Here is a 27,741-nt window from a genome sequence, read left to right on the forward strand (position 1 = left end):
GTATGAATTGCCATCAAGCCTTTGGCAAGTGCTTCCCAAGGCTTGAACTCAAAGCCTGCTGCTTCAGGGCTGAAGTCTTTCTGGCCCTGTGTCCCAGAAGGGCTGAATCGCACAGGCTTGGCCTGGCGGGGTCGGGCTGGCCCCAGCAGTGACCGGGTGGGGACGGGAGGCTGCGGGACCCCGGCTGAGGCTGGGCCGGACCACGGCTGCTCACACCTTGCCGAGCCTAAGCCATGCCCCGCTGCCGGCCCCCGCTGAGCTGGAGTCCGCTGGGCTCCGGGAGGAGCTCCGGGTGGGTCCAGGCCCCCTCGGCCACGGCAGCACATGGTAATTGAAAGAAATTGGCCAGGAGACAAGACTCCTGTTTGATGCCTTTATTAGGATTCAGCTTTTGGGGTGGCGGGGGCCCGAGGGGCTGTTTGCATCACTGCCATTCCCACACTGTCAACTCCAAAGAGGAGACAAAATTCAGCTTTGCAGCACACACTGCAGAGCTGGGGCTTCCATCCTCATGAGAGTAGCCAGGGACCTGTCGTCCTGGTTTGCTGTCTAGGGCTGTCAGTCCTTTCCAGTCCTCTTCAGGTCATGGTGATGCAGGAAGATGGTTTCTAAGCAGGTTTAGGTGATGCAGGGAGATGATCTTGCATCATGGCTTGCTCTAATATGTTTTCTTGTCCTTTTATTCCTCTGTTAGCTCATTGTTTTGGTGTCCTGCATGCCTTAGTTTGCATTTTACTCGGTTACACAGCTTCCTGGGAGTTTCTTTGTTCTAGTGTGGCAGTGACCATGGGAGTTGCCTCGTTCTGTGGCACACCTTTCTAATGGGTTGCTTTTGTTAGTTGGATTTAGCCCCCATGGCAGCAGCTCTGTTACAAGGTAGCAGGGAAGTAAGGGGAAAGGGTACAGGAATGTCTCATAAGAACCTTTAAAACACTTCAGAAACTGGTAAGTAATTAACATTACTAATAACCATCCGAGTAAACAAGGGGTTCAAGGTTTACAAATGGGATAAGAACATTAACTGTACCTAACTAAACACAGTATTTTATCTGGGGTGGATTTCTTGAGAGATTTTATTCATGACATGTGCCTGCAAGGATGCGGCACCTCTCTGAGCTGGGGGAGAGGCCAGGGCTGCACAGGGGGGATGTTGTTGGCAGCTCCATGAGGACGCTCTGGGACGCTGCCCTGGGGTGTCCAGCGCAGTGGGGATGGATCAGCCCCTGCTCTGCTGCTCCTTCCCGTCTCCCCCAGGGACCTTGCAGAGCCCCAGCCATGCTGTTTGCCCCCAGCCTGCCCACGGCCAGCCTGGGGCTGCTCACGGGGGTTTTCTGTGCTGAGCTTTGGCCTGGCCGTGTTCTTGAGAGAGCCTGGGCAAGGAGCCTGGAGCCCCCAGGCCCTGCCCTGAGGCGTCAGCGCTGCCCCAGCAGTGCCCATGGCCTGTCCCTGCTGCAGCCCCGGCACTGCCACCCCCAGGGCTGTGCCCGGCCCCGAGAGCACTCAGGCCCTGCAGCAACACCAGGGCCAGGAGGGCAGCGGGGCAGTGGCACGGGAGCAGCACTGGCAACACCAAGTGCTGCTGCTCCTGGGCACAGCTGCTGTGCCAGCACTGATCTGCCCCCAGCTCTGCACACAGACACTGCTGCTGCAGCTCCAGAGAAGGGAACAAAGGGGCATCTTGGGAGAAAACTTTGCTGGGAGATCCTTTAGTTCCTTTAAAGCCACCAAGAGCACAGGCCCTCATTGATACAGTGTGTTGCCCTGGGGAAGGTAGAAAGAAACAAAATGAGAAATGGTGCGAACAATGACATTTTATTGAAGACAGTTTTAAAAACCTAAAACAAAGAAAAAGAACCTTCAAAATTAAACCAACCTGCCAGAACTATCAAACATGACTTTTATTACATGTGATTTGGAGAAATTGGACAGCAGTTTAATGTTTTTTTAAACCATCCAGTCACCATTCTCCACACTGCAGCCTTGAGCTCCTGGTTCCTCAGGCTGTAGATGAGGGGGTTCAGGGCTGGAGGCACCACTGAGTACAGAACTGACACTGCCAGATCCAGGGATGGGGAGGAGATGGAGGGGGGCTTCAGGTAGGCAAATGTGCCAGTGCTGAGGAACAGGGACACCACAGCCAGGTGAGGGAGGCAGGTGGAAAAGGCTTTGTGCCATCCCTGCTCAGAGGGGATCCTCAGCACAGCCCTGAAGATCTGCACATAGGAGAAAACAATGAACACAAAACACCACAATAATAAACTGCCAGTAACCACAAGAAACTCAATTTCCCTGAGGTGGGATTTGGAGCAGAACAGTTTGAGGATATGTGGTATTTCACAGAAGAACTGCCCCAGGGCATTGCCCTGGCACAGGGGCAGGGAAAATGTATTGGCCGTGTACACGGGAGCATTGAGAAAGCCACTGGCCCAGGCAGCTGCTGCCATGTGGGCACAAGCTCTGCTGCCCAGGAGGGTCCCGTAGTGCAGGGGTTTGCAGATGGACACGTAGCGGTCGTAGCACATGATGGTCAGGAGGAAATATTCTGCTGAGACAAAAAACACAAAAAAAAATAGTTGGACTGCGCATCCTGCATAGGAGATGTGTCTGGTGTCCCAGAAGGAATTGTGCATGGCTTTGGGCACAGTGGTGCAGATGGAGCCCAGGTCAGTGAGGGCCAGGTTGAGCAGGAAGAAGAACATGGGGCTGTGCAGGTGGTGGCTGCAGGCTACGGCGCTGATGATGAGGCCGTTGCCCAGGAGGGCAGCCAGGGAGATGCCCAGGAAGAGGCAGAAGTGCAGGAGCTGCAGCTGCCGCGTGTCTGCCCATGCCAGCAGGAGGAAGTGGCTGATGGAGCTGCTGTTGGACATTTCTTCACTCTCGCCATGGAGTTCTGTTGAAGGAGGAGACAGTGACAAGTCAGGAGAGACTTTACTGAGCTATAGAAGCCCTTTCTCCCAGCCCGGTCCCTGCTGCTCAGTACCACCCAATTTTCCTTTTCTCAGAGCCTTCAGCCCCGTGCCTGGAGCTCTGCTGGGATCTGGCCCCATTGCTGTGATGAGCAGGGGCTCTGCCCATGGACAGTGAGGAGTGAGCTCTGCTCTGCAGCAGTGGGGTCATGGGAACGGGGTCAGGGGCCAGTCCTGGGGTTGGACTGCATCATCCCAAACTGCTCCTGAGGCAGAGGAGCCTGGCAGCATCTCCTGTCCCAGGGCTCAGGAATGGTGATGGCCAAAGGCAGTTTCAGAGGGTTTCTTGCTGTGCCCAGGGAGATCAGAGAGAAATGTGCAATGCAGGAGCATTGGCTGTAACTCAGTGGAGGGTGAGGGGAGCTGCTCTGTCACTCCATCTGTCCCCAGTTGCCCTTTCTGAGATCAAGGGCAGGCACTGTTTCCCTGGAAATCAGCCTGACACAGCTGAGAGCAGAGGGACCCACAGCAGAGCAAACTGGTTCAGCCTTTCTCAGAGTCTCAGCCCCACTCCTGGCCAAGGACACTCCTGTCCCCAGTGTCCCCTGGAGACAGCTCACAGCTTGGGTGGCATCCCAAGGACACACCAAGGGTCCTGTCCATGGCACTGCTGGAGGAGAGTCGGGTCATTCCCAGCCTCCCAGCCTGCCCTGCCCAGAGCTCCTGGGGCAGAGGGAGCTGGGACATCCCATTGCTGTGCCCAGCCTGCACAGGAGGAGCCCAAGGGCTGGGCCTGCCCCTGCAGCTGGAGCTGCCATTCCCAGAGAGCTGTCAGCAATGCCAGGAGCACCTGGGCAAGGCAAGGAGAGAGAGCCAGGCCCTGAGGAAAAGCCTTTCCTTGCCCAGCCCTGCCCAGCCCCTGCCAGGCAGCACCAGTGCAGGACAATCACCCTCAGGTATTTGCATTGAGACATTTGCTGTGTCTTGGCATGGGGATCTGTAAAAAAGTAATCATGGAATAGTTAATTTGGGAAAAGACTTTAAACTTTAAACTTTAAACTAAAATCCCAGCACAGCTTGGTGCCACTTTCCCCCCACTGCCTGCCCAGGGCTCTGCTGCCTGGAGCTGTCCCTGCCAGCAGCTGCTGCCCCGTGCCCAGGGCTGGGCCCTGCCAGCACTGCCCCAGCCCAGCCCAGCCCTGGGGGCTCAGCTCTGCCCTGCAGAGCCCTCCCAGCTCAGGGCACTGCCCAGGAGCAGCTCTGGCTCTGCAGGCTCTGATGGCAATGGCAGAGCAACCCTGAGGAGGCTGGAAAAGGACACTGATGCTGCCTGGAAGGGGCCCTGTGCTGATTTCTGTCACTGCCTGGTTAAGATCTGAGAATTTACTTTTTTTTAATTTATTGCAACCTGTCATCAGAGGTTGAATAGAGAAATGAAATGAGAGATGAATATATATGTGAAATTTCCCATCTAGGAAACCCAAAGAACTAGATTAAAAAAGCACAAACTTCCCTTTTATGCAGCCCCTGACTTGCTGTGCTCCCTGTATAATTTATTTGGTGCAGTCCATGGGCAGAGTGGCTGAAAACACATTAGGAATCTCATGTAAACCTACTGATCACTAAAAATAACAGTTCAGATACCTCAGGCATTGACAAAATTCACAATACCTTTAATATTAATCCCTTCTCCCTACCAATCTCCAATAGTAGGAAACTGAATATAAAGTCTTAGGAAATGTCCTCATTTTTATCAAAATCCTTGTCTTTCAAATATTCCATGACTGATCAGGAACCCTCAGCATATCAGAGCTTCAGGAGCATTCACCTCCCCTCCACCAGAAATACTCAGAGCTGTACTCACAGAGTCTGTAGGCACTGGCATGTTCCAGCTTTAGGAGATGCCTCCAGGAGCTGCAGCTGCATTGTCCTGCAGCCAGAGGCTTCCTGTGCCAAGGGCTGGCAGGGATTCTGCCCCAGGCACTTCTCAGCCCCTTCCCAGCCCTGACTGATTGAAGCTCTCTGTGCCTCTGGGCTGTGCCCAGGGTGGCTGCAGGCAGTGCCCCAGCCCTGCTGGGCTGGCAGAAGAGCTGCTCAGCAAGAGAAATGTGCTTTTGAAGCTCTTCTTGGTTTCCAGGAGCTGCCTCTGTGCCAGGAGCCCGGCCCAGCTCAGCAGCACAGACACAGCAGCAGGACTTTAATGAGCCTCTTGGGGCTTTGTGCTGAGGCCCTGAACATCAGTCCCTGACAGGGAGGGGAAGAAAGCTCTCAAGAACTCCAAGTCAGAATCCAACTCCAAAGTTTCTTTCACTTTTAATGGGTCCCACTGAGGGATGTGACTGAGAAAGTGTCCCCAGGCCCCAGGCAGAGCAGAGAACTGGAGGCACTGATGACAGCTGGGGACAAAGAGAAGCCAAGGCTTGGTGCCCTGGGCCACAGCAGCCAATGCTGTGCCAGCAAGGGCTGTGAGGAGACACCTTGTCCTGAGGCCCTGGGGCCTCCTGGCACAGCCCCAGCAAGGCTGGCCACTGTCACCCCCTTGGCCTGCCCTCAGCATCCCCCCTAGCCCACATGCCAGTGGCCTCAGGGATCTGCTGGAAGGAGTCCCTGGGGAGCCTTGCTCAGGAATGGCCCTGGGGGGCTCCTTCATGCTCCCAGGGACTGCAGCTTTTTCAAAGGACTTTGGCTTTTGCCTTGGAGTCTCTGAGAGCTTTGTGCAATCCTGGCCTCCAATTATCTGCTGTAATTAGTCCCTTGAGAGCCTTTGTCAGTAACAACACTCAGTGGGGCTCATTAATGCTTCAAGGTACTTCAGGTTCTTAAGGCACTTTCCTTTTTCCTTCCCACCCTGAGTCTCTGAGAAGTTTGTGCAATCATGGCCCCAATTATCTGCTTTAACGAGTCCCTTGGGAGCTTTGCATTGACACTCAGTGGGGCTCATCAATACTTTGAGGTACTCAGGGCTTTTTCAGCTACTTTGGATTTTCCTTTCCACACTGAGTCTCTGAGAGGTTTTTGTGCAATCCTGACCCCCAGTTCTCACCTCCAAGGAGTCCATGAGGAGCCTGTGTTGGGGATGGACCTCAGTGGGACCCATTAATGCCTGGAGACACTTTGGGTGTTTCCTCTGACTTGGTCTCCTGGAAAGGTTTGTGCAATCTCCTCTCAGGTCCTGAGGTTCAAGGGCTCAGCTCCAAATGCACCATGGGGCTCATTAGGATCAAGCAAATCCTAACAAACCATGGCTGTGCCTTGATTTCCCTCTGGTCTGGTGCAGTTCTTAGGAAAGTTTCCTACAATAGTTCTGGAGAAATAGTTCAAACAGCTTCTAAGAAATATGTATTCCTATTTTAAAGGGTGTCTTTTATTCCTGTTCTCTTTAGAGCAGAGGTGATTGCAGCATTCAGTGATGGATATTGATCCAGGGTCTCTCCTAAGGAGGTCTGGCCAGGTCAGAGAAGCTGTGCCTTGAGGTCTGACCCAGTGGGGACAACCTTGCTCCACATTCCCCAGCCCCATCCTGTCTCTCCTCACTCCCCTGGGACCTGCTTTGCTCACAGAACTGGCTGCACTCAGGCAAAGAGGGGTTTTCCTTCTTTGATTTTAGCAATCTAAAACTGCTGAGTTTCCCCATGGAAAACAGACACCCTCCTCAAGTGTGTGCCAAGCCCAAGGTGCCACCAAGGAGGTTCCCCTTCCCCAAGGCAGAACCACACAAGGAATGTTTCAGACACACAGGGAGTTCTACAATAAACACAACCCCAGAGTTGGCTGAAGGCAGAATTAGAGCAGCTGCTGAAGGACAGATAAGCTTTGAACTCCTTGCAGCTGAAAGCACCAAGTGGGTTGTTGGGAGGTGTGTGAGTGAGGCAAGAGTGAGGGAAGGGAAATGCAGAGAGCCCTGGGAGTGTTTCTGTGCAGACAGGCTGCTCCAAGGGCAGCGTTGGACTTCTCTGGACTTCTACCCAGTGACCTCTCAGAGCCCCCTGAGATGTCACACAGCCACCAGGGATATCACAGCCCACTCAGTGGTGTCACACAACCTGCCCAAGGATGTCACACCACCTTTCTGTGATGTCACATCTCTTCCTATATGCCACAAAACCACCTTGTGATGTCACATAGCCTCCTGTGATATCACACAGCCACATTTGATGTCATAGCTCACTCTGTGATGTCACAGTCGGCACTGTGATGCCATACAACCTGTCCTGAGATGTCACATGGCTCTTCTATGATGTCACTGCCCACTCCTGGATTTCATATCACAACCATGTGGTGTCACAGTCTGCTCAGTGATATCAGAACCCTCTCTGTGATATTCTTTATCTAACCTCTGGTGTCATAGTCCTCTCTGTGATATCACCACCCACTAAGTGATATAACCCAGACCATGCTGTGATGTCATGCAGTTACACTGCAGTGTCACCTCCTGCTTTCTGATGTCACAGAATCCCCTCTATGATACCGTAGCTCCTCAGTGACCTCACACAACAAACTCTGTCATGTCACAGCCCCATCTGTGACCTCACACAACCCACTCGGAGCTGTCACACAGCCCCTTTCTGACATCCCAGCTGCTCTGGGGCTCCAGGACACAGCCACAGAGGTGCTGCTGGGACACAGCCCCCTCTGGCACATCCCACAGCCCCTGCCAGTGCTGAGCCCCTGGCAGCTCTGTCTGGGCCTGCTCTCTGTGTCCCTGAGCTGCCCTGGCAGGGCCCCAGCCCTGCTGGGCTGTGCTCAGGAGCTGCTCCTGGCCAGAGCTGTCTCTCTGCAGCGCTGCCCTTGCCAGGAGCTGCCTCTGGGCCAGGAGCCCGGCCCAGCTCAGCAGCACAGACACAGCACCAGCACTTTCATCACCCTCTCGGGCCTTTGGGGCTCTTGGCATCACACTCAGTCCCTCACAGTGTGCTCCAGAAACTCCTCAAGAGCTCCAAGTCAGATGGGAACACTGAAATTTCTTGTAGTTGAAATGAGAGACACGAGTGAGAAAGCGTCCCCAGGTTCCAGGCAGAGCAGAAGACTGGAGGCCCTGATGGCAGCTGGGGACAAGCAAGGGAAAGGTGTCTGTGGTGCTGAGCAAAGCTGGATGTGTTTCAGGAATGGCAAGGGCCAAGGGCTGAGCCCCAGCCCCTGGCAAGGCAGATGCTGTCCCTCCCTCATTGCTCAGGGCTCTTCCCAGGCCACTGGCATGTGGGGATGTGCAATGCCAAGGGCAGCACCATGGGGCGGCCCCTGCCAGGCTGCTGAGCAGGGACAAGGAGGCAATGAGGCCCCAGGGCTGCCAGGGTCACTTGTCCCCTGCTGGCCTCAGGCCCAGGGCCAGCAGCCATGGCCAAAGGGCTGCACAGGTTGCCTCAGGCAGGGCCTTGCAGCTGCACAGCCCAGGGCCCTCAACCTCTGCCTGCTGCTTATGTGATGAGGCCTCCAAGCCCCATCCTGGGAGATTTTGGGTCTTCTCCATGGTCTGTGAAAATGGAAACACTGGTGAAAGTTATTTTCTACCAAATCTTGCATTGACAAGGATCAATATAATTAAACTGAAGAAGAATGGATTTAGATTTGTTAGAAGGAGAAAATATTTTACAATCAGAGTGGCACAAAACTGCAACTGCTTTTCCAGAGAAGTGGATGCCCCATCCCAGGACTGCTCCCAGAGCAGGAGCTCTGTGCAACCTGACACAGTGAAAGCCCCTCTCCAAGGATGGAATTGCTGTTGTGTGGGTTCTCTGATGTGCTGGGTGCCCTTACAACCCTCCTGGCCAGAATGTCTGCTGAGGGCCAGCCAGGCTGCTGCAGTGGCACTGACCTCACAGCCATCACCATTGCAGCCATGTCCCCTGGGCCTGGCTCTCCCCTTTCCTCTGCCCCTGCCTTGTCTCTGCTGGAATAAAGAGTTGTTTCATTATTATCTTGTCCCCAAGGTGCTGGGGCCAATTGCTTCCCAGTCAGGCTCCTGGAGCAGCAGTGGCTTTTCAGAGGCCCAGCCAGAAATGAGCCCTGAAGCAACAGCTCTGCAGTGCTGGCCACCAGGCCGGGGTGCCAAGGGAGCCTTCTGGCCATGGCCTGGAAGCAGCTGCTGCTGCCAAGGTGCCTTTGGTGCCTCAGGCTGTCCCTGGCACAGCTCCCAGCACGGCACTCTGCACTTGTGCCCGAGCCCTTCCCTGGCTTGGGGCTGGCCTGGGGCTTTTCCTGCAGCAGGATCTGCCCTGGGCATGGCACAGGAAAGGCAGTTCCTGCTGGAGCAGGAGGCTGTGCCTGGAATGGGCTCAAACAACTCCAGCAAAGCCCTGTTCACCTCAAAATTGCTCCCTAGAGCACTGTAGTCTAATGATTGTTATAGCTCCTATACTGTGGAGTAAATAACTCTTTTTCTTTATTTACTCTGTGGTGTAAATAAATCTGTCTAATCATGCCAGAATCAGTCACAGTGGCATTTGTATAAATACATCTGATATTCCATTGTTAATCCTGTGGGGAAAATTGCATTACGGTTCAATTCCACCTGTCCAGTCTTTACACATAAGCCTTTGACAAACTCTGGGACTGGGTTTGGATCCAGCTGCTCCCAGTCTCCTCTCATAGAAAGAATTTCAAAGTCTAGGCAGCCTGAAGGGGTCTGAGGATTCCTGGTGGCTGTTGGGTGTCATTTCTCCACCTCATGACTCAGCAGGAGTTTCTCCAATAAAGAAATAAAGCTTTTGCCTGAAGCTCCCACTCTGCCCGTGACAGGAAGCCCTGGGAGTGTCTGTGACATCCCGGCTCTTTGGCAGCCTGGGGACTCCTGGGGTGTCACCGTGGAGCCCCCGGGAGTGCCTGTGACAGAGCAGTGCCTTGACAGCCGAAGGACCCCTGGGATGTCACCATGGAATTGCTGGGACTGCGTCTGACCACACGGCTCTTCAGCATCCCCAGAAACCCCTGGGAGGTCTCTGTGGAGCCCCTGTCTCTGCCTGTGACATTCCAGCTCTTGAACAGCCTGGAGAACCTTGGAATGTCCCCATGGAGCCCCTCTGAGGGCCTGTAACAAATGTGATCCTTAGTAGGCAACCATCACCAGCCCCATGTAGCAATGATCTGTTTCCATGGCAACTATCACCAGGTGCTCTTGCCATTTTCTATTTCCATGACAATCATCACAGCCCCTGTTGCTATGGTCAGTCCCTTGGCAGCTCCATGGAGACCCCATGCCAGGGGTGGTTGCCATGGACACCAGCTCAGGCCTGGAGCCAGAGCCCATTGCCATGGCAACCATTTGCAGTCCCATCCCCAGGCTCATGGGATCCCAGAGCCACAGAATTGGCTGAGTTGGGAGGGAGCCATGGGGATCCTCCAGTCCAACTGCTGGCCCTGCACAGGACACCCCAACAATCCCAGCCTGGGCCTGGCAGCGCTGGCCAAACGCTGCTGGAGCTCAGCCAGCCCTGGAGCTGGGAGCCTTCCCTGGGGAGCCTGTTCAGTGCCCCAGCAGCCTCGCGGGAAAAACCTTTTCCTCACATCCAGCCTAAACCTGCCCGCCTCAGCTCCAGCCACTCCCTCCACTCCTGTCCCTGGGCACCAGAGGGAAGAGGTTCCCGCAGCCCCCAGCCAGGGACCCGCTCCCAAGGCTGCTGCCATGGCAACCAGGCCTGGCACCAGCTGGGATGCTCGGTTTCCATGGGCTGGGCTTCAGGAATGGCATTCCCCAATTTCCTGCTCCTGCTGAAACTGCGCTGCTGCTCGCTTCCCTCCCGCCTCCCATGGAAAGCACAAAAGGCAAAGATCCCATGCTGGAATAAGAACAATTTATTGAGAACAGCAACAAGATAAGGCAAAAACAGGAACAGAAACAATTTTGGTAAAAGAAAGGATAAGACAAACCATTCACAGGGAAACCTCAAACAGCACCGACTGTTTCTTCCTGGCCACATATTTCCTCCTGCCAAGAAAGGACACTCTTCTCCTCTGGTGAGAGAGAGGGAGTCCTTTTTATGCCCCTGGCAATGACCTGAGATGGGATTGAATATAATGACAGGGCCATGGCCAGACCCTCACGTTCTTTGATCTCAAATCATGTCATTGCCATGAGCAGGAAGAGGGACAGGTGTGTTCCCAGCATGGATCCCAGGGAACACGGATCACCAGGTCTCTTCCCAATGTGGATTTTCCAAGGGTGGATGAAGCTGGAGCTGTGGACAAAGCTCTTCCTGCACTTGGGGCACTCGCTGGGCTTCCCTTACTGGTGCCTCCGTTGGTGCCTGGTCAAGTGAGATCTCTGGGTGAAGCTCTTCCCACACTCGGGACACTCGTAGGGCCTCTCCCCAGTGTGGATACGTTTGTGGGTATTGAGGTTGGACCTCTGGCTGAAGCTCTTCCCACATTCCCCACACTCGTAGGGCCTCTCCCCAGTGTGGATGCGTCGGTGCCTGATGAGGTGGGAGTTTCGCTTGAAGCCCTCCCCACAGTCAGGGCAGTGGAAGGGCTTCTCATCCGTGTGAATCGGCTGGTGCTGGACGAGATTGGAGCTGCTCTGAAACCTCTTCCCACACTCAGGACACTCGTAGGGCCTCTCCCCAGTGTGGATGTGCTGGTGATGGATGAGTTGGGAGCTGCAGCTGAAGCCCTTCCCACATTCCCCACACTTGTAGGGCCATTCCCCAGTGTGGATCATCTGGTGGCAGATCAGGCGGTTGCTCCGGCTAAAGCTCTTCCCACACTCCAAGTACTTGTAGGGCTTCTCCCCATCCTGAGGCTGCTCATGGACCACCAGCTCAGAGCCCTGGCTGGATCTCCGGCCGCCTTCCCGGAACAGGGTGGGTCTTTCCTCCTCAGAGCACCCTGGGATGGGTTTGGAGCCCCTCCTCCTGCGGGATCTCTGGGGATTTTCATCCCCATTGGATTCCTGCACCGTGGAGCTGCTCAAAACGGCCTCTTCCATGAGGTTCTGCCGTGGGGATTTGTCCTCCCTGCTCTCCATCCTCAGCTCCTTGTCTGGGGGAGGAAGGACAAGGAGAGGATGGGATTTGCCTCCGTGCCAGAGGGAAGGGGAAGGAGATCCCCCCAGTGCGTCCCCGGCAGGACGGCGTCGGCAGCGGGGTTGTCCTGCAGCCGGGGGCCAGGCTGGGCTGGGAGATGGAGCAGGAGAGAGGGGGAAAGGGGCACTGACTTCCTCCTCACCTGCCTTGGTGTCCTGGGAGATCTTCCTCTTCCTCACAGCCGGCTTCTCCATCCAGCCAAGGTTTGGGATTGGAAACTCCTGGTTTGAGAGAAAACAAGGAATGAGCACATTGAGTTTGATGGTCCCTCTTACCAAGCCCATCTCTAGAAGTCACCTGGGCCTCTGACGTGACTTAGTTTGAAAGGAGTTTGCTAAGGAAGGCAGAAATCACCACGGAAATGGATAAAAAATATAAGTATCCCATCCCCTCCGAATTATTATAATCTTGAAACCAAAGTGCTCTCAGGTAACAATATGGGAAAAGGAATATAAGTTCTCTACTAAAGAAAGGAAAATGAAAATGCAGCAGTACAAAAGAAAAAAAAAACAACAAAAAAACAGCACTCTGAGAGAGTCAGAATACAACCTGATACCCTGTTGGTCAGGGTGCTGGTAGCAGTCTGATTAAATGGTGGCTGCAGTGCTCCAGGAGTGACAGATGTGGTTCTGTTGAAGCAATGATCCCATAGGAGATTGTAGCTTACCTCAGAAGTTCTGGCGCTGTAGATGGGTCTGGTCTCTCCTCTGGGAATCCAGTGGACAAAGACTGCCTCTGGTGTTCTGATTCCCAGATTATATCCAGTCAGGAATGCTTGGCTCCTCCCCCTGGGTGGAGCATCTCACAATGGGATGATGTCATTTTATCATTCCTGCAGTGAGACTCAATGGCCCATTAACAGAAGATATCTCCCTGGAGGAAGGATGGGTGGTGGAAGAGATAAAGAACACTGCCCCACCTGGTTTTAACAGCTGGCCCATTAACAGAAGACATCCCCCAGTTATGAGGGATGGGTGATGAAAGAGATAAAGAAAACTGCTCCTCTAGTTTTTAACAGATGTTGACAGAATACATACTTTTGGTTACATCTTGCATTGCAACCCAAGACATGGGGTCCATATAAACCTCCCAAACACCAGGACTTAGCCCTGAAAATGCCTCCCAGGAGTTCCCCATCTCTGGTCTCCCTTATTTGGTGTTCAGGGGTTCCTCCCTGTCCCAGCTGCTGGGGTTCATGCTTGTACTGGGGGTCCCCTGTCTACTCGGTCCCTGACCTCTTCAGGCTCCTGGGAGTGCCAGGAATCCAAAAAGTTCCCCCATTTCCACTCAGCTTTGGAGTTCTTCATTCTTCAAACATCTCCCCAAAAAAACCCAATCCAGGGACCCCCCAAAATATCTGGGCTGAGCTCCCCCTCCCCGGACACTTCTGGGATGGGGGGTGATGATCCCACAGGTGGGGGCCTGTGAATTCAGGGAGTGCTTGACCTTGTGGTTCTTTCTCCTTTCCCTGATCCTCCTATGTCCCTCCTTCAGGCTGAAGAAGCTGCTCAAGGAGTCAGAAGCAAAACTCCAAGTCCCTTGGAGCTTCAATCAGCCCAGCTGAGGGCAGGGACTGCCAAAGGCTCCCCAGGGACTGGTGAGAACAGATCCTGGAGGCCAGGATTGCCGGGAGCCAAAGGCTCTGAGCAGGGAACTGCAATGCTGAGCCAGCCCTGGCTGGGTTGGAGGAAGCAGAAAGGCCAAGCCCTGAGCCCAGACCTGGCCCAGCAGGGCCTGTCCCTCACGGGTGGCTCGGGGCTCTTTGTGGGGCAGTGGGATGTGAGGGGCAGCAAGGACAAATGCCATAAACCTGTGTGACACTCCAGATCCTTATGGAAACACTGGTCAGTGTGACACCATGGGAAGTTGTGGAACCAAGGGGATTGTTGTGGCACTCTTGGGCCCATGGAACCAAGGGACCAGTGGGACAGTCTGAAGCCTTATGGAAACAAGAGGCCACTGTGAGCCTGCAGGGCTGTAACACCCCAGAACACTTCAATGCTGGTGGTAACCAAAGGTTCCTGTGCTTGAATTTAGTGCACAGGAGAAACAACAAACAGATCTTCTCAGCATGGACAGATGCAAAGAATATTCTTGGTAGGAAGGGACCCACAAGGACCATCAAGTCCAGCTCTTAAGATAATGGCCCACACAAGGATTGAACCCACAAACTCGGTGATACTGGCACCATGCTCTGACCAACTGAGCTAAGAGGTCAAAATGACACAAAATTTAACTGACGAAATACAGACAATCAAGGAACTATGGCAAAGGGTTTAATACAACATCCAACTGCACAAAGAACTCTTACCATAGCCTTAACTTTGCAAACTTAGCTCATTTAACCTAAAAAGTGTTAACCCTTAAGATTTTGGGTAACATTAAGATATCCAAAAATATTCCAGGTACGTAGGATAGGAAGGAGAATAAAAAGAGACCAGAAAGACAGAAGATCTACAGAAAAACACTTCCAGAATGATCCCAGTCACTCCCACTACAATCTCAGTCACCCCCAGTATGAGCTGTTGCACCCAGCCACCCCCAGTATGGTTCCAGTCACACCCAGGCCCTCCCAGTATGGTTCCAGTCATGGCCAGAGTGACTCCCTGTCACACCCAGGATGGTCCCTGTTGCTCCCAGTCACCTCCAGTATGGTTCCAGTCCCAGTCAGCACCTTTGCAGTCACCCCCAATATGATCCCAGCTAGTTCCTGTAGGATCCCAGTATGACCCCAGCATGGGCACAGCTGCTCCCAGGATTATCCAGTGTGCTTCCAGTTGCTCCCATTTACCTGCACTGTGGTTTCAGTCTCTCCCAGTCTATCCCAGTTGCTCTCAATCACTCCTCAGGTGTTTCCAGCCTGATCCCAGTTGCTCCCAGCCACTCCCAGTCACGCTGAGTGTAGTCCCAGTTGCTGCCAGTATGGTCCCAGTCTTGCCCAGCATGGCCAACTGCTCCCACTGTGATCCCAGTAGGATGCCAGTTACCCTCAGGATGGTTCCAGTCACTCCCTGTTCTGCCCAGTGTGATTCCAGTTGCACCCAGTTGGCCCCAGTATAGTTCCAGTTGCTCCCCAGATGATCCCAGCTGCTCCCTGCATGGTCCCAGTCATGCCCAGCTGGAGTTGCCCCCAGTGTAGACCCTGTCACTCCCAGTTGTTCCCAGTTGTCCCCAGCATGGTTCCCATTGTTCCCAGTGTGTTCCCAGTCATCCCCAGTATGATCACAGACACTCCCAGTATATCCCAGCTGCCCTCAGCATCTCCATAGCCATTCCCAGACACTCCTAGTAATCCCAGTTAGGTGCTTGTTATCCCAGTATGATCTCAGGCCCAGTATATCCCAGTCGAACTGGGATTCACTCCCTGAATTCACAGCCCCCTCCCACCCGTGGGATCATCACCCCCCCGTCCCACAGGTGACAAGGGAGGGGGACCCCGGCCCAGATATCCTGGGGGGGTCCCTGGGTTGGGTTTTTGGGGGTGATTGTTGGAGAATGAAGAACACCAAGGCTGAGAAGAAAATGTCCTTTAGGGGGACATTTGGGGTTCCCAGTGGCAGCTGCTGGCAGAGGCAGCCTGGAGGAGCAGAGCCCTCTGTCCCCGAGGACCCCAAAGTGGGGAGCCCAGAGAGGAGGAGCGCCATGATTCGTGGGACCCTCAATTAAATAGAGAGGGGCAGGGGGGACTCCTTGGTCCCCCTGCACCCCCAAGAAGGGAATAAGGGGAGCAGGGACCCTGGGACCCCAAAACCTTCCTGCATCCCTAAGTGGGGAGATCGAAATGGGAAGAACTTTTCAAATTCCTGGCACTCCCAGCAGCCTGAAGAGGTCAGGGACCGAGTAGAAGTGTGACCCCCAGTACAAGCATGACCCCCAGCAGCTGGGACAGGGGTGAAAGCCTGAACACCAAAAGGGAGAGAACAGAAATGGAAAACTTCTGGAAAGCATTTTCTGGGCCAATTTTTGGTGGTGTACAATTTTTATGGACCCCATGTCTTGGGTTGCAATGCAAGATGTAACCAAAAGCATGTATTCTATCACCATGTTAAAAACTAGAGGAGCAGTTTTCTTTATCTCTTTCATCACCCATCCCTCATAACTGGGGGATGTCTTCTGTTAATGGGCCAGCTGTTAAAACCAGGTGAGGCAATGTTCTTTATCTCTTCCACCACCCATCCTTCCTCCAGGGAGATATCTTCTGGTAATGGGCCATTGAGTCTCACTGCAGGAATGATAAAATGACATCATCCCATTGTGAGATGCTCCAGCCAGGGGGAGGAGCCAAGCATCCCAGTGACTCCCAGTCACTCCCACTACAATCTCAGTCACTTCCAGTATTTGCTGTTACACCCAGTCACCCCCAGTATGGTTCCAATCACTCCCATATCCTTCCAGCATGATTCCAGTCATGGCCAGAGTGACTCCCTGTCATTCCCAGGATGGGCCCAGTTGTTCCCAGTCACCTCCAGCATGGTTCCAGTCCCAGCCAGCACCTTTGCGGTCACCCCCAGTATGATCCCAGCTAGTTCCAGTAGGATCCCAGTATGACCCCAGCATGGGCACAGCTGCTCCCAGGATTATCCAGTGTGGTTCCAGTTGCTCCCATTTACCTGCACTGTGGTTTCAGTTTCTCCCAGTCTATCCCAGTTCCTCCTAGTCACTCCTCAGGTGCTTCCAGCCTGATCCCAGTTGCTCCCAGCCACTCCCAGTCACGCTGAGTGCAGTCCCAGTTGCTGCCAGTATGGTCCCAGTCTTGCCCAGCATGGCCCAACTGCTCCAACTGTGATCCCAGGAGGATGCCAGTTACCCTCAGCATGGTTCCAGTTGCTCCCCGTTCCTCCCAGCGTGATTCCAGTTGCACCCAGTTGCCCCAAGTATAGTCTCAGTCACTTCCCAGATGATCCCAGCTGCTCCCAGCAAGGTTGCAGTCATGCCCAGCTGCCCCCAGTGCAGACCCAGTCACTCCCAGTTGCTCCCAGTTGTCCCCAGCATGGTTCCCATTGTTCCCAGTGTGTTCCCAGTCATCCCCAGTATGATCACAGACACTCCCAGTATATCCCAGCTGCCCTCAGCATGTCCATAGACATTCCCAGACACTCCTAGTAATCCCAGTTAGGTGCTTGTTATCCCAGTATGATCTCAGGCCCAGTATATCCCAGTCAAGCTGGGATTCACTCCCTGAATTCACAGCCCCCCCCCATCCATGGGATCAACACCCCCCTATCCCACAGGTTACCAGGGAGGGGGAGCTCGGCCCAGATATCCTGGGGGGGTCCCTGGGTTGGGTTTCTGGGGGTGATGTTTGGAGAATGAAGAAAACCAAAGCTGAAAAGAAAATGCCCTTTGGGGGGACATTTGGGGTTCCCAGTGGCAGCTGCTGGCAGAGGCAGCCTGGAGGAGCAGAGCCCTCTGTCCCCGAGGACCCCAAAGTGGGGAGCCCAGAGAGGGGGAGCGCCATGATTCGAGGAACCATCAATTAAATAGAGAGGGGCAGGGGGGACTCCTTGGTCCCCCTGCACCCCCAAGAAGGGAATAAGGGGAGCAGGGACCCTGGGACCCCAAAAACCCCCTGCATCCCTAAGTGGGGAGAGCGAAATGGGAAGAACTTTTCAAATTCCTGGCACTCCCAGCAGCCTGAAGAGGTCAGGGACCGAGTAGAAGTGTGACCCCCAGTACAAGCGTGACCCCCAGCAGCTGGGACAGGGGTGAAAGCCTGAACACCAAAAGGGAGAGAACAGAAATGGAAAACTTCTGGAAAGCATTTTCAGGGCCAATTTTTGGTGGTGTACAATTTTTATGGACCCCATGTCTTGGGTTGCAATGCAAGATGTAACCAAATGTATGTATTCTATCACCATCTGTTAAAAACTAGAGGAGCAGTTTTCTTTATCTCTTTCATCACCCATCCCTCATAACTGGGGGATATCTTCTGTTAATGGCCAGCTGTTAAAACCAGGTGGGGCAGTGTTCTTTATCTCTTCCACCACCCATCCTTCCTCCAGGGAGATATCTTCTGTTAATGGGCCATTGAGTCTCACTGCAGGACTGATAAAATGACATCATCCCATTGTGAGATGATCCAGCCAGGGGGAGGAACCAAGCATCCCAGTGACTCCCAGTCACTCCCACTACAATCTCAGTCACTTCCAGTATTTGTTGTTACACCCAGTCACCCCCAGTATGGTTACAGTCACTCCCATATCCTTCCAGCATGAATCCAGTCATGGCCAGAGTGACTCCCTGTCATTCCCAGGATGGGCCCAGTTGTTCCCAGTCACCTCCAGCATGGTTCCAGTCCCAGCCAGCACCTTTGCGGTCACCCCCAGTATGATCCCAGCTAGTTCCAGTAGGATCCCAGTATGACCCCAGCATGGGCACAGCTGCTCCCAGGATTATCCAGTGTGGTTCCAGTTGCTCCCATTTACCTGCACTGTGGTTTCAGTTTCTCCCAGTCTATCCCAGTTCCTCCTAGTCACTCCTCAGGTGTTTCCAGCCTGATCCCAGTTGCTCCCAGCCACTCCCAGTCACGCTGAGTGCAGTTCCAGAGACTGCCAGTATGGTCCCAGCATGGCCCAACTGCTCCCACTGTGATCCCAGTAGGATGCTAGTTACCCTCAGGATGGTTCCAATTGCTCCCTGTTCCTCCCAGCGTGATTCCAGTTGCACCCAGTTGCCCCTAGTATAGTCTCAGTCGCTTCCCAGATGATCCCAGCTGCTCCCAGCAAGGTTGCAGTCATGCCCAGCTGCCCCCAGTGTAGACCCAGTCACTCCCAGTTGTTCCCAGTTGTCCCCAGCATGGTTCCCATTGTTCCCAGTGTGTTCCCAGTCATCCCCAGTATGATCACAGACACACCCAATATATCCCACTTGCCCTCAGCATGTCCATAGACATTCCCAGACAGTCCTAGTAATCCCAGTTAGGTGCTTGTTATCCCAGTATGATCTCAGGTCCAGCATATCCCAGTCAAGCTGGGATTCACTCCCTGAATTCACAGCCCCCCCATCCATGGGATCAACACCCCCCTATCCCACAGGTTACCAGGGAGGGGGAGCTCGGCCCAGATATCCTGGGGGCTTCCTGGGCTGGGTTTTTGGGGGTGATGATTGGAGAATGAAGAACACCAAGGCTGAGAAGAAAATGTCCTTTAGGGGGACATTTGGGGTTCCCAGTGGCAGCTGCTGGCAGAGGCAGCCTGGAGGAGCAGAGCCCTGTGTCCCCCAGGACCCCAAAGTGGGGAGCCCAGAGAGGAGGAGCGCCATGATTCGTGGGACCCTCAATTAAATAGAGAGGGGCAGGGGGGATTCCTTGGACCCCATGCACCCCCAAGAAGGGAATAAGGGGAGCAGGGACCCTGGGACCCCAAAAACCCCCTGCATCCCTAAGTGGGGAGATGGAAATGGGAGGAAGTTTTCAAATTCCTGGCACTCACAGCAGCCAGAAGAGGTCAGGGACCGAGTGGACAGGGGACCCACAGTACAAGTGTGACCCCCAGCAGCTGGGACAGGGGTGAAAGCCTGAACACCAAAAGGGAGAGAACAGAGATGGAACTAGAACTCCTGGGAGGCATTTTCTGGGCCAGATTTTGGTGGTGTAAAATTTTTATGTACCCCATGTCTTGGGTTGCAATGCAAGATTCAACCAAAAGCATGTATTCTGTCACCATCTGTTAAAAACTAGAGGAGCAGTTTTCATTATCTCCTTCATGACCCATCCCTCATAACTGGGGGATGTCTTCTGTTAATGGGCCAGCTGTTAAAACCAGGTGGGGCAGTGTTCTTTATCTCTTCCACCACCCATCCTCCCTCCAGGGGGATATCTTCTGTTAATGGGCCATTGAGTCTCACTGCAGGACTGATAAAATGACATCATCCCATTGTGAGATGCTCCAGCCAGGGGGAGGAGCCAAGCATTCCTGCATGGATATAATCTGGGAATCAGAACACCACAGGCAGTCTTTCTCCACTGGATTCCAAGAGGAGAGACCAGACCCATCTACAGCACCGGAACTTCAGAGGTAATGTACACAATTCTATGGGATAATTGCTTCATTGCTTATCTGAGATCATTTTGATATCAAGATTATAATAATTTGGAGAGGGCTGTTGCTTACATTTTTATCAATTTCAATGGGGGTTTCTGCTTTCCTTAGCAAACACCTTTCCTTTCAAACCAAGACCCCCCAGATGCCCTGGGGACTTCTAGAGGGACTTGGACAGAGGGACCTTCAAACTCAGGATGCTCATTCCTTGTTCTCTCCCAAACCAGGATTTCCCCATCCCAAACCTTGGCTGGATGGAGGAGAAGGCTGCAAGGAAGAGGAAGATGCTGTGGGACACCCAGGCAGGTGAGGAAGAAGTCAGTGCCCCTTTCCCACTCTCTCCTGCGTCTGCTGGGGATGCATTGGAGGGATCTCCTTCCCCTTCCCTCTGGCACAGAGGCAAATCCCATCCTCTCCTTGTCCTTCCTCCCCCAGACAAGGAGCTGAGGATGGAGACCAGGGAGGACAAATCCCCACAGCAGAACCTCGTGGAAGAGGCCGTTTTGAGCAGCTCCACAGCACAGGAATCCAATGGGGAGGAAAATCCCCAGAGATCCCACAGGAGGAGGGGCTCCAAAGCCATCCCAGGGTGCTCTGAGGAGGAAAGACCCACCCTGTGCCGGGAAGGCGGCCGGAGATCCAGCCAGGGCTCTGAGCTGGTGGTCCATGAGCAGCTTCAGGATGGGGAGAAGCCTTACAAGTGCTTGGAGTGTGGGAAGAGCTTCAGACAGAGCAACAAACTGATCCGCCACCAGATGATCCACACTGGGGAATGGGCCTACGAGTGTGGGGAATGTGGGAAGGGCTTCAGCTGCAGCTCCCAACTCATCATCCACCAGCGCATCCACACTGGGGAGAGGCCCTATGAGTGTCCCGAGTGTGTGAAGATGTTTCAGAGCAGCTCCACTCTCCTCAGGCACCAGCGGATTCACACGGATGAGAGGCCCTTCCGCTGCCCTGACTGCGGGGAGGGCTTCAAGCGAAACTCCGCCCTCATCAGGCACCGGCGCATCCACACTGGGGAGAGGCCCTATGAGTGTGGGGAATGTGGGAAGAGCTTCAGAAACCGGTCCGACCTCAATACACACAAACGTATCCACACTGGGGAGAGGCCCTGCAAGTGTCCCCAGTGTGGGAAGAGCTTCACCCAGAGCTCTCACTTGACCAGACACCAACGGAGGCACCGGTAAGGGAAGCCCTGCCAGTGCCCCAAGTGCAGGAAGAGCTTTCTCCACAGCTCCAGCTTCATCCCCCCTTGGAGAATCCACATTGGGAATAGACCTGGTGATCCGTGTTCCCTGGGATCCATGCTGGGAAGACACCTGCCCCTCTTCCTGCCCATGGCAATGACATGATGAGAGATCAAAGAACATGAGAGTCTGGCCATGGCCCTGTCATTATATTCAATCCCATCTCAGGTCATTGCCAGGGGCGGGAAAAGGACTCCCTCTCCCTCACCAGAGGAGAAGAGTGTCCTTTCTTGGCAGGAGGAAATATGTGGGCAGGAAGAGCCAGTCAGTCGCATTTTAGTTTTCCCTATGAATAGTTTGTCTTATCCCTTCTGTTATCCACATTGTTTCTGTTCCCGTTTGTTCCTTATCTTGTTGCTGTTCCAAATAAATTGTTCTTATCCCTGCCTGGGATCTTTGCCTTTTGTGCTTTCCATGGGAGGTGGGAGGGAAGCGAGCGGCAGCGCGGTTTCAGCAGGAGCAGGAAATTGGGGAATGCCATTCCTGAAGCCCAGCCTGTGGAAACCGAGCATCCCAGCTGGTGCCAGGCCTGGTTGCCATGGCAGCAGCCTTGGGAGCGGGTCCCTGGCTGGGGGCTGTGGGAACCTCTTCCCTCTGGTGCCCAGGGCCAGGAGTGGAGGGAGCGGCTGGAGCTGAGGCAGGCAGGTTTAGGCTGGATGTGAGGAAAAGGTTTTTCCGCGAGGCTGCTGGGGCACTGAACAGGCTCCCCAGGGAAGGCTCCCAGCTCCAGGGCTGGCTGAGCTCCAGCAGCGTTTGGCCAGCGCTGCCAGGCCCAGGCTGGGATTGTTGGGGTGTCCTGTGCAGGGCCAGCAGTTGGACTGGAGGATCCCCATGGCTCCCTCCCAACTCAGCCAATTCTGTGGCTCTGGGATCCCATGAGCCTGGGGATGGGACTGCAAATGGTTGCCATGGCAATGGGCTCTGGCGCCAGGCCTGAGCTGGTGTCCATGGCAACCACCCCTGGCATGGGGTCTCCATGGAGCTGCTAAGGGACTGATCATAGCAACAGGGCCTGTGATGGTTGTCATGGAAATAGCATAGCAACAGGGGACTGGTTATGGTTACCATGGAAACAGACCATAACAATGGGGCAGATGTTGCCATGGGAACAGACCACAGCAGGGAGACAGCTCTGGCCAGGAGCAGCTCCTGAGCACAGCCCAGCAGGGCTGGGGCCCTGCCAGGGCAGCTCAGGGACACAGAGAGCAGGCCCAGACAGAGCTGCCAGGGGCTCAGCACTGGCAGGGGCTGTGGGATGTGCCAGAGGGGGCTGTGTCACAGCAGCACCTCTGTGGCTGTGTCCTGGAGCCCCAGAGCAGCTGTGATGTCAGAAAGGGGCTGTGTGACAGCTCCGAGTGGGCTGTGTGAGGTCACAGATGAGGCTGTGACATCCCAGAGTTTGTTGTGTGAGATCACTGAGCAGCTACGGCATCATAGAGGGGATTCTGTGACATCAGTAATTAGGCTGTGACATCATGACTTGGCTTTATGACATCATAGACCTGGTTGTGAGGTCAAAGTATTTGCTGTGACATTACAGGGTATCTGTATGACGTCACAGAGATGGTTGTGTGACATCACTGATGGGTTATGACATCACAGAGCTGGCTGTGACATCATAAAGGATGGTGTGAGGCCACTGAGCAGACACTGCCATCATAGAGGGTGGCTCTGTGACATCACAGACCAGTATGTGACATCACAGAACAGACTGTGACATCACAGGTTGAATTTTTGACATCACAGTCTTCTGTGACATCACAGTACAGTTGTGTGACAACACATGATAACATCCCAGAGTTGGCTCACTTAACAGAGCTCAAACTTAACAGGACTTCAGTTATACCTTAACCTTAAATGAAACCTCAAATGTCACAATTTAGCAAAACATTTTGCTAATTAAAATACAGCATTTACTGTGTTTAACCTAACTCACAACCTATGACTTATCAAATTAGCAGAGGAATAATACTAAACAGTATTTTAATTAGCTCATAATTTGTATTAAACATAACAATGGAGCAAAAGAAGAACACTAGGCAGCATTTAACTTAGCTTATACCTCATGACTTACCCTCACTCACAGGCCTGACTGACTCAGATCTCCAAGGCACTCCAGCCCCTCCCAGAGCAGCATTTCTGCCACATTTGCCAGGGCACAGCACTGGTGTGTGCACACAGACACAAAGAGGCAGTGCAAGGCAGCTGTGAGAAATTCCCCTGCAGGGCAGGGAAATGCTCCCTGCGGATGCTTTGGCATCTCCCCAGCGGGCCAAGGGCTGAGCCTGGAGGAGTGGGGGGATCGGCCCAGGCTCCGTCCTTGTTTGGGGGTGCCCCGAGTGCAGCAAACGGGAGAGTTCCCGGCTCACAGAGGCCCCACTCCGAGGGAGGTGGCTGGCCCAGGAGAGCTGCAAGGGGCTCCTTTTGGAGCGCTGTTTGTAGGGCCCCAAGAGAGGGGCTTCAGGCACAGCAGTGTTTCATCCTGGCCGCACTTGGCATCAACAGCTTTCTTTGCAAGGCTGAGAACAGGGATGTTGTGCCACGGAGGGGACAGGAACAGTTCCCAGGGCTGCTCCTGAAGCAAGCAGGAGCTGCTTGGGCAGCAGCAGTGCCTGGGAGCAGACAGTGTTTCTGATGAGCTGCAGAGGAGCTGAGCCCAGGGGCTGTTGGCCAAGGCCCAGGCCCAAGGAGCATTTCTCAGCTGGCAGGGCAGCCTGAGAAGGGGAGGGGGGAATGCACCAGCACAGGGCCCCATGGAACCAAGGGACCATTGTGACACTGTGGGGCACCATGAAATAAACAAAGCATTGTGATACTGAGGGGCCTCATGGAACCAGTGAGACCATTGTGGTCCCCACAGAACCAAGAGGACCATTGGGATACTGTGGGGCCTCGTGAAACCAAGAGGCCTTTGTGACACTGCAGGGCTGCATGGAACCAAAGGTCCAGGGTGACACTGTGGAGCCAGAGGAGACCTTTGTGACACTGCAAACTGCCAAGGTCCATTGTGACATTTCAGGCCTCATGGAACAGAGGAGTCACGTGACATTGAGGGGCCTGTGGAACCACAGAGACCATTGTGACACTGCAGGGCCTCATGGAATCGCTGGGACCATTGTGACACTGCAGGGCCTGATGGATCCTGAGGCCATTGTGACACTGTGGTACTCCATGGAATCAAGAGTCCACTGTGACACTGCAGGTCTTCTTATAATCAGTGCTCCACTATGACACTGCTGGATCCCATGGAATCACAGCACCATTGTGACACTGAAGGGCCCCATGGAAGTAAGGGTCCATTGTGACTCTATGGGGCTTCATAAAATCAAGGGAACACAGAACAAGTCTGGCTGGTTTGGCCTCCCAGGGGCACCTGACTGGTCCAACTGACCTTGACATGTTGAGGGTCTCTTCTCATCGGCTACTGAAACACTGGGGAAGGCACTGTGAGTTCGTCCCTATGGGAAAGAACTGTCCTGCTTCTCCAGGCATCCATGGCCAAAATTTGGATTCCACCTCCAACATTCCCTACATCCAAAGACTTCTCCCAGACAAAATCTGCCATTACTGACAAGTTGGGCTGGCTTTGGCCTCCTGATGTCCAGCTCTCACCTGCCTTCCAAACCCTGTGCCTCTTTCCTTCCTATGGAAAAGAATTGTCCATCTCAGACAGGTGCCCATGACCAAAATTGGAATTCCACCTCCAGCTTTGCCTGTTGTGAGAGAATGGAAGAGATTGTTGGCTGGAAACATTTTGTGTTTCAAAGGGGAGGAAGGGGCAGGTCCAGCCTTGTCCTGTCCTGTAACCCCAGCACTGCACTGCCCTGGAACCCAAATCCCCCCAGAGCCTCTATCCCAGCCTTGCAGTGTCTGCCAGTCCCTGGCACACCAAAGGCAATGCTCCACACCCACCTCTGGAGCCCCCAGCCCAGCTCCTGAGTGACCAAATGATTGGAAATCCCACCTGGGGAATGGGCCCAGGAAGACCAAGGGGTATTTAAGGCTGAGCACAAGGCAAGCACACATCTTGAGCCTACCTCCTCTTGGAATTTCTATCTGAACATTGCTGGAATCCAGGAGTTGTGTTGGGGGTTAGGTGTCCTTTTTTTGTTCTGGCTTGCTGGTGCAATTTTTACCCATTAGTTGTGGGGACAACCTAACTTTGGGTACTTGGTGGGTGCTCGACAAAGGACAAAGAGTGGCTGGGCCCAGGTGGGGAAGGGGGCAGGAAAGGAGGGTGGGGACAGTTTTTAGCTGGCTTCCTTCAGCTTTGGGGAAAGACATTTTTTTTTCCTGGGTCGCGGATCTACTGCGGTAGAGAGAAGGGAATTTCGCCATCACCCAGATGGAGCTGCTGCTGCTTCTCCTTCTCCCCTCTTTGTTGGTGGCCTCGCACCCCCTGTCCTGCCGGGACGTGTGGCAGTGCCAGGCACCGCCGTGGAGCTGCTGATCCACCTCAGCCACCAGCCCAGGATCTCAGCTCATCCCTGCTGTTCCAGCTGAGTGTTCCTCAGAGCCCTGCAGGAGCACCGGGACTGCCCGCCCGAGGGGTTTTTGAAAACAAAGCCTCTCCTCCATCCCGTCTCAGCCGAGAAAGTTGTCACGGGGCCCCGGTTCTGTTTTCTTGTTAATGCTGTAGTTATTGTTGTTTGTTTGCCTGCTTATACTAGTAAAGAACTGTTATTCCTACCCCCAGATCTCTGCCTAAAAGCCCCTTGATTTCAAAGTTATAATAATTGGGAGGGAGGCGGTCTACATTCTTTCATTCCAAGGGAGGCTTCTGCCCTCCCTAGCATACACCTGTCTTCTAGAACCGAGACACTGGTTTTAGTCAGAAGCATCAGTGACCAGAAGTTGTATTTCTTTTGGTTTGGTCACATCTTTGTTCCTTCTCAGTGTTCAGGCTGGGCTGTGGGGTGTCCTCATTTGCTGCATTTTCTGAGTTCCTCTTGGATCCTTTGAGCACCAGATTGTGCCATCTGAGGATCCTTTGTGCTCCTTGGTTGTTGCAGTCCACAACCTCAGGATCTCGTCCAGGGAAGCAGCAGGATTCTGGGGACCAGCATGGAACACCAACGAGACGGGCTTTTGTTCATGAAGCCATTTATTCAACATGGGAACAAACTCAGATCCAGAAGAAAGAACCACGAACAGAGGCTGACCAGGGGTTTTGGAGGGACAGAACTTTTGAGGGTCTCCACCCTTGAGGGTGGAGTTCAGGGTCAGGGACCACTGGAAACACAGCAAGGGAGAAACCCCCAGGGACTCAAATCCAATCAGAACTCCTGGGCTGCCCTTCACAAGGGGTTTGGGGTGGGACAGTGTAACTCCATCTTCCTCCAGGCATGTCGCCACACTGGGTGACCCAGGAGAACCTTCCAGGCGGTTTTTGGGGGAGCTGCTGCTGTGATGTCACAGGAACGTTGCCGTGTCCTTGTGGTGTTCCCGTTGCTGTGGGGCACAGAGGCCTCAGTGTCAGAGCGGCTCTGGGCACCTGCTCATTGCCTGAGGATCCTCCTGCCCGAGGCATTCTCAGCAGCCAGCCCAGCCCCTGACAGGTGTCCTTCTGTCCTGGCAGGGGGACAGACAGTCTGCAGGTGTGTGCAGCACAGCCAAAATGATCCAGCAAGTGGTTGCTGCAGTTTGCACTCTGCACTCTGGGGCTTCTGATGGGTATTTTTTAACCCACTGGGCCCCTAAGTCGAGGATTTCCCCAGGTGCACCATATGTGCCTTTGGGATTGCTGTGGGCTTTCTGTTCTTCCTTTGGAACGGAGTTGATTTTGAATGAAAATTGCAATTAAGATGCCATTTATTTGGGAAAGCTCCTGACAACAACTTCTTTAAAAAGGGGTTGTTTGTAGCCAGCAGGGTGTGCACAGCATTTGGAATGGAGCCTGGGGGGGTTCTGTTCCCCAGAGAAGAGTCTGTGGCAGTGAACCCTGGCATTCCCTCTGTTTGCTGATCCAGCCAAAAACTGGACACAGCCTTGTATTTTGTGCTGTTCTCTTGCTTGCTGTGTGATCCAAAAGGACTGTGGTTCCAGGAGGGAAGTTGTGAAAGCAAAATGCTCTCTTGGCATTGACTTGTTGTGTGGGATTTTCCAGCACAGGCAGCTTTTTCTCCTAACAGCATCTGGTTCAGGTGAAGGTCACCTCACACATGGATACTGGGAAGCTCCTTCTTCAGTGAGCAGGAAAGGAACCTTTGGTGTTCAGAGATCCCAGTTGTTCCCTTTCAACACCAGTATGAGCCCAGTAAGCTCCAGTATGATCCTTGTCACAAGGCAGCACTCCCAGGATGGTCCCAGTTGCCTCTGGCTAGATCAACCCAGTCAGTCCCAGTATGATGCCATTGGCTCCCAGCATGCTCCCAGTTGCTCCCAGTCACCCCCAGTATGGGGGATGATGTGCATGGTGTGTTCCCAGTCACTCTCAGATACTCCCAGTATGAGTCCAGTCACTCCCAGTATGATCCAAAATTGGATTGCTGGGAGGCCTCATGGAATCCTGGAGACCATTGTGACACTC

General features: G+C 53.8%; 2 protein-coding genes and 1 long non-coding RNA gene across 3 annotated transcripts in view; all 3 read right to left on the reverse strand.

Annotated features, from left to right (window-relative positions):
* LOC147647087 (uncharacterized) overlaps window positions 1-12,207 on the reverse strand; it is a 69,764-nt gene extending 57,557 nt beyond the window's left edge. The window contains 2 exon segments of the mRNA XM_086872374.1: window positions 11,155-11,712; window positions 12,199-12,207. Coding sequence (XP_086728500.1) covers window positions 11,155-11,712; window positions 12,199-12,207 — 567 coding nt within the window.
* LOC147647078 (uncharacterized) overlaps window positions 1-27,741 on the reverse strand; it is an 813,449-nt gene that overhangs the window by 408,508 nt on the left and 377,200 nt on the right. The window lies entirely within an intron of this gene.
* LOC147647091 (olfactory receptor 14J1-like) lies at window positions 1,902-2,867 on the reverse strand. The gene has a single exon (XM_086872375.1). It carries the CDS (start codon window positions 2,865-2,867, stop codon window positions 1,902-1,904), a length of 966 nt encoding a protein of 321 aa, XP_086728501.1.

This window comes from Cyanistes caeruleus, unplaced genomic scaffold (assembly GCF_971803275.1).
Source record: "Cyanistes caeruleus unplaced genomic scaffold, bCyaCae1.hap1.1 HAP1_SCAFFOLD_65, whole genome shotgun sequence".
NCBI lineage: Eukaryota > Metazoa > Chordata > Aves > Passeriformes > Paridae > Cyanistes > Cyanistes caeruleus.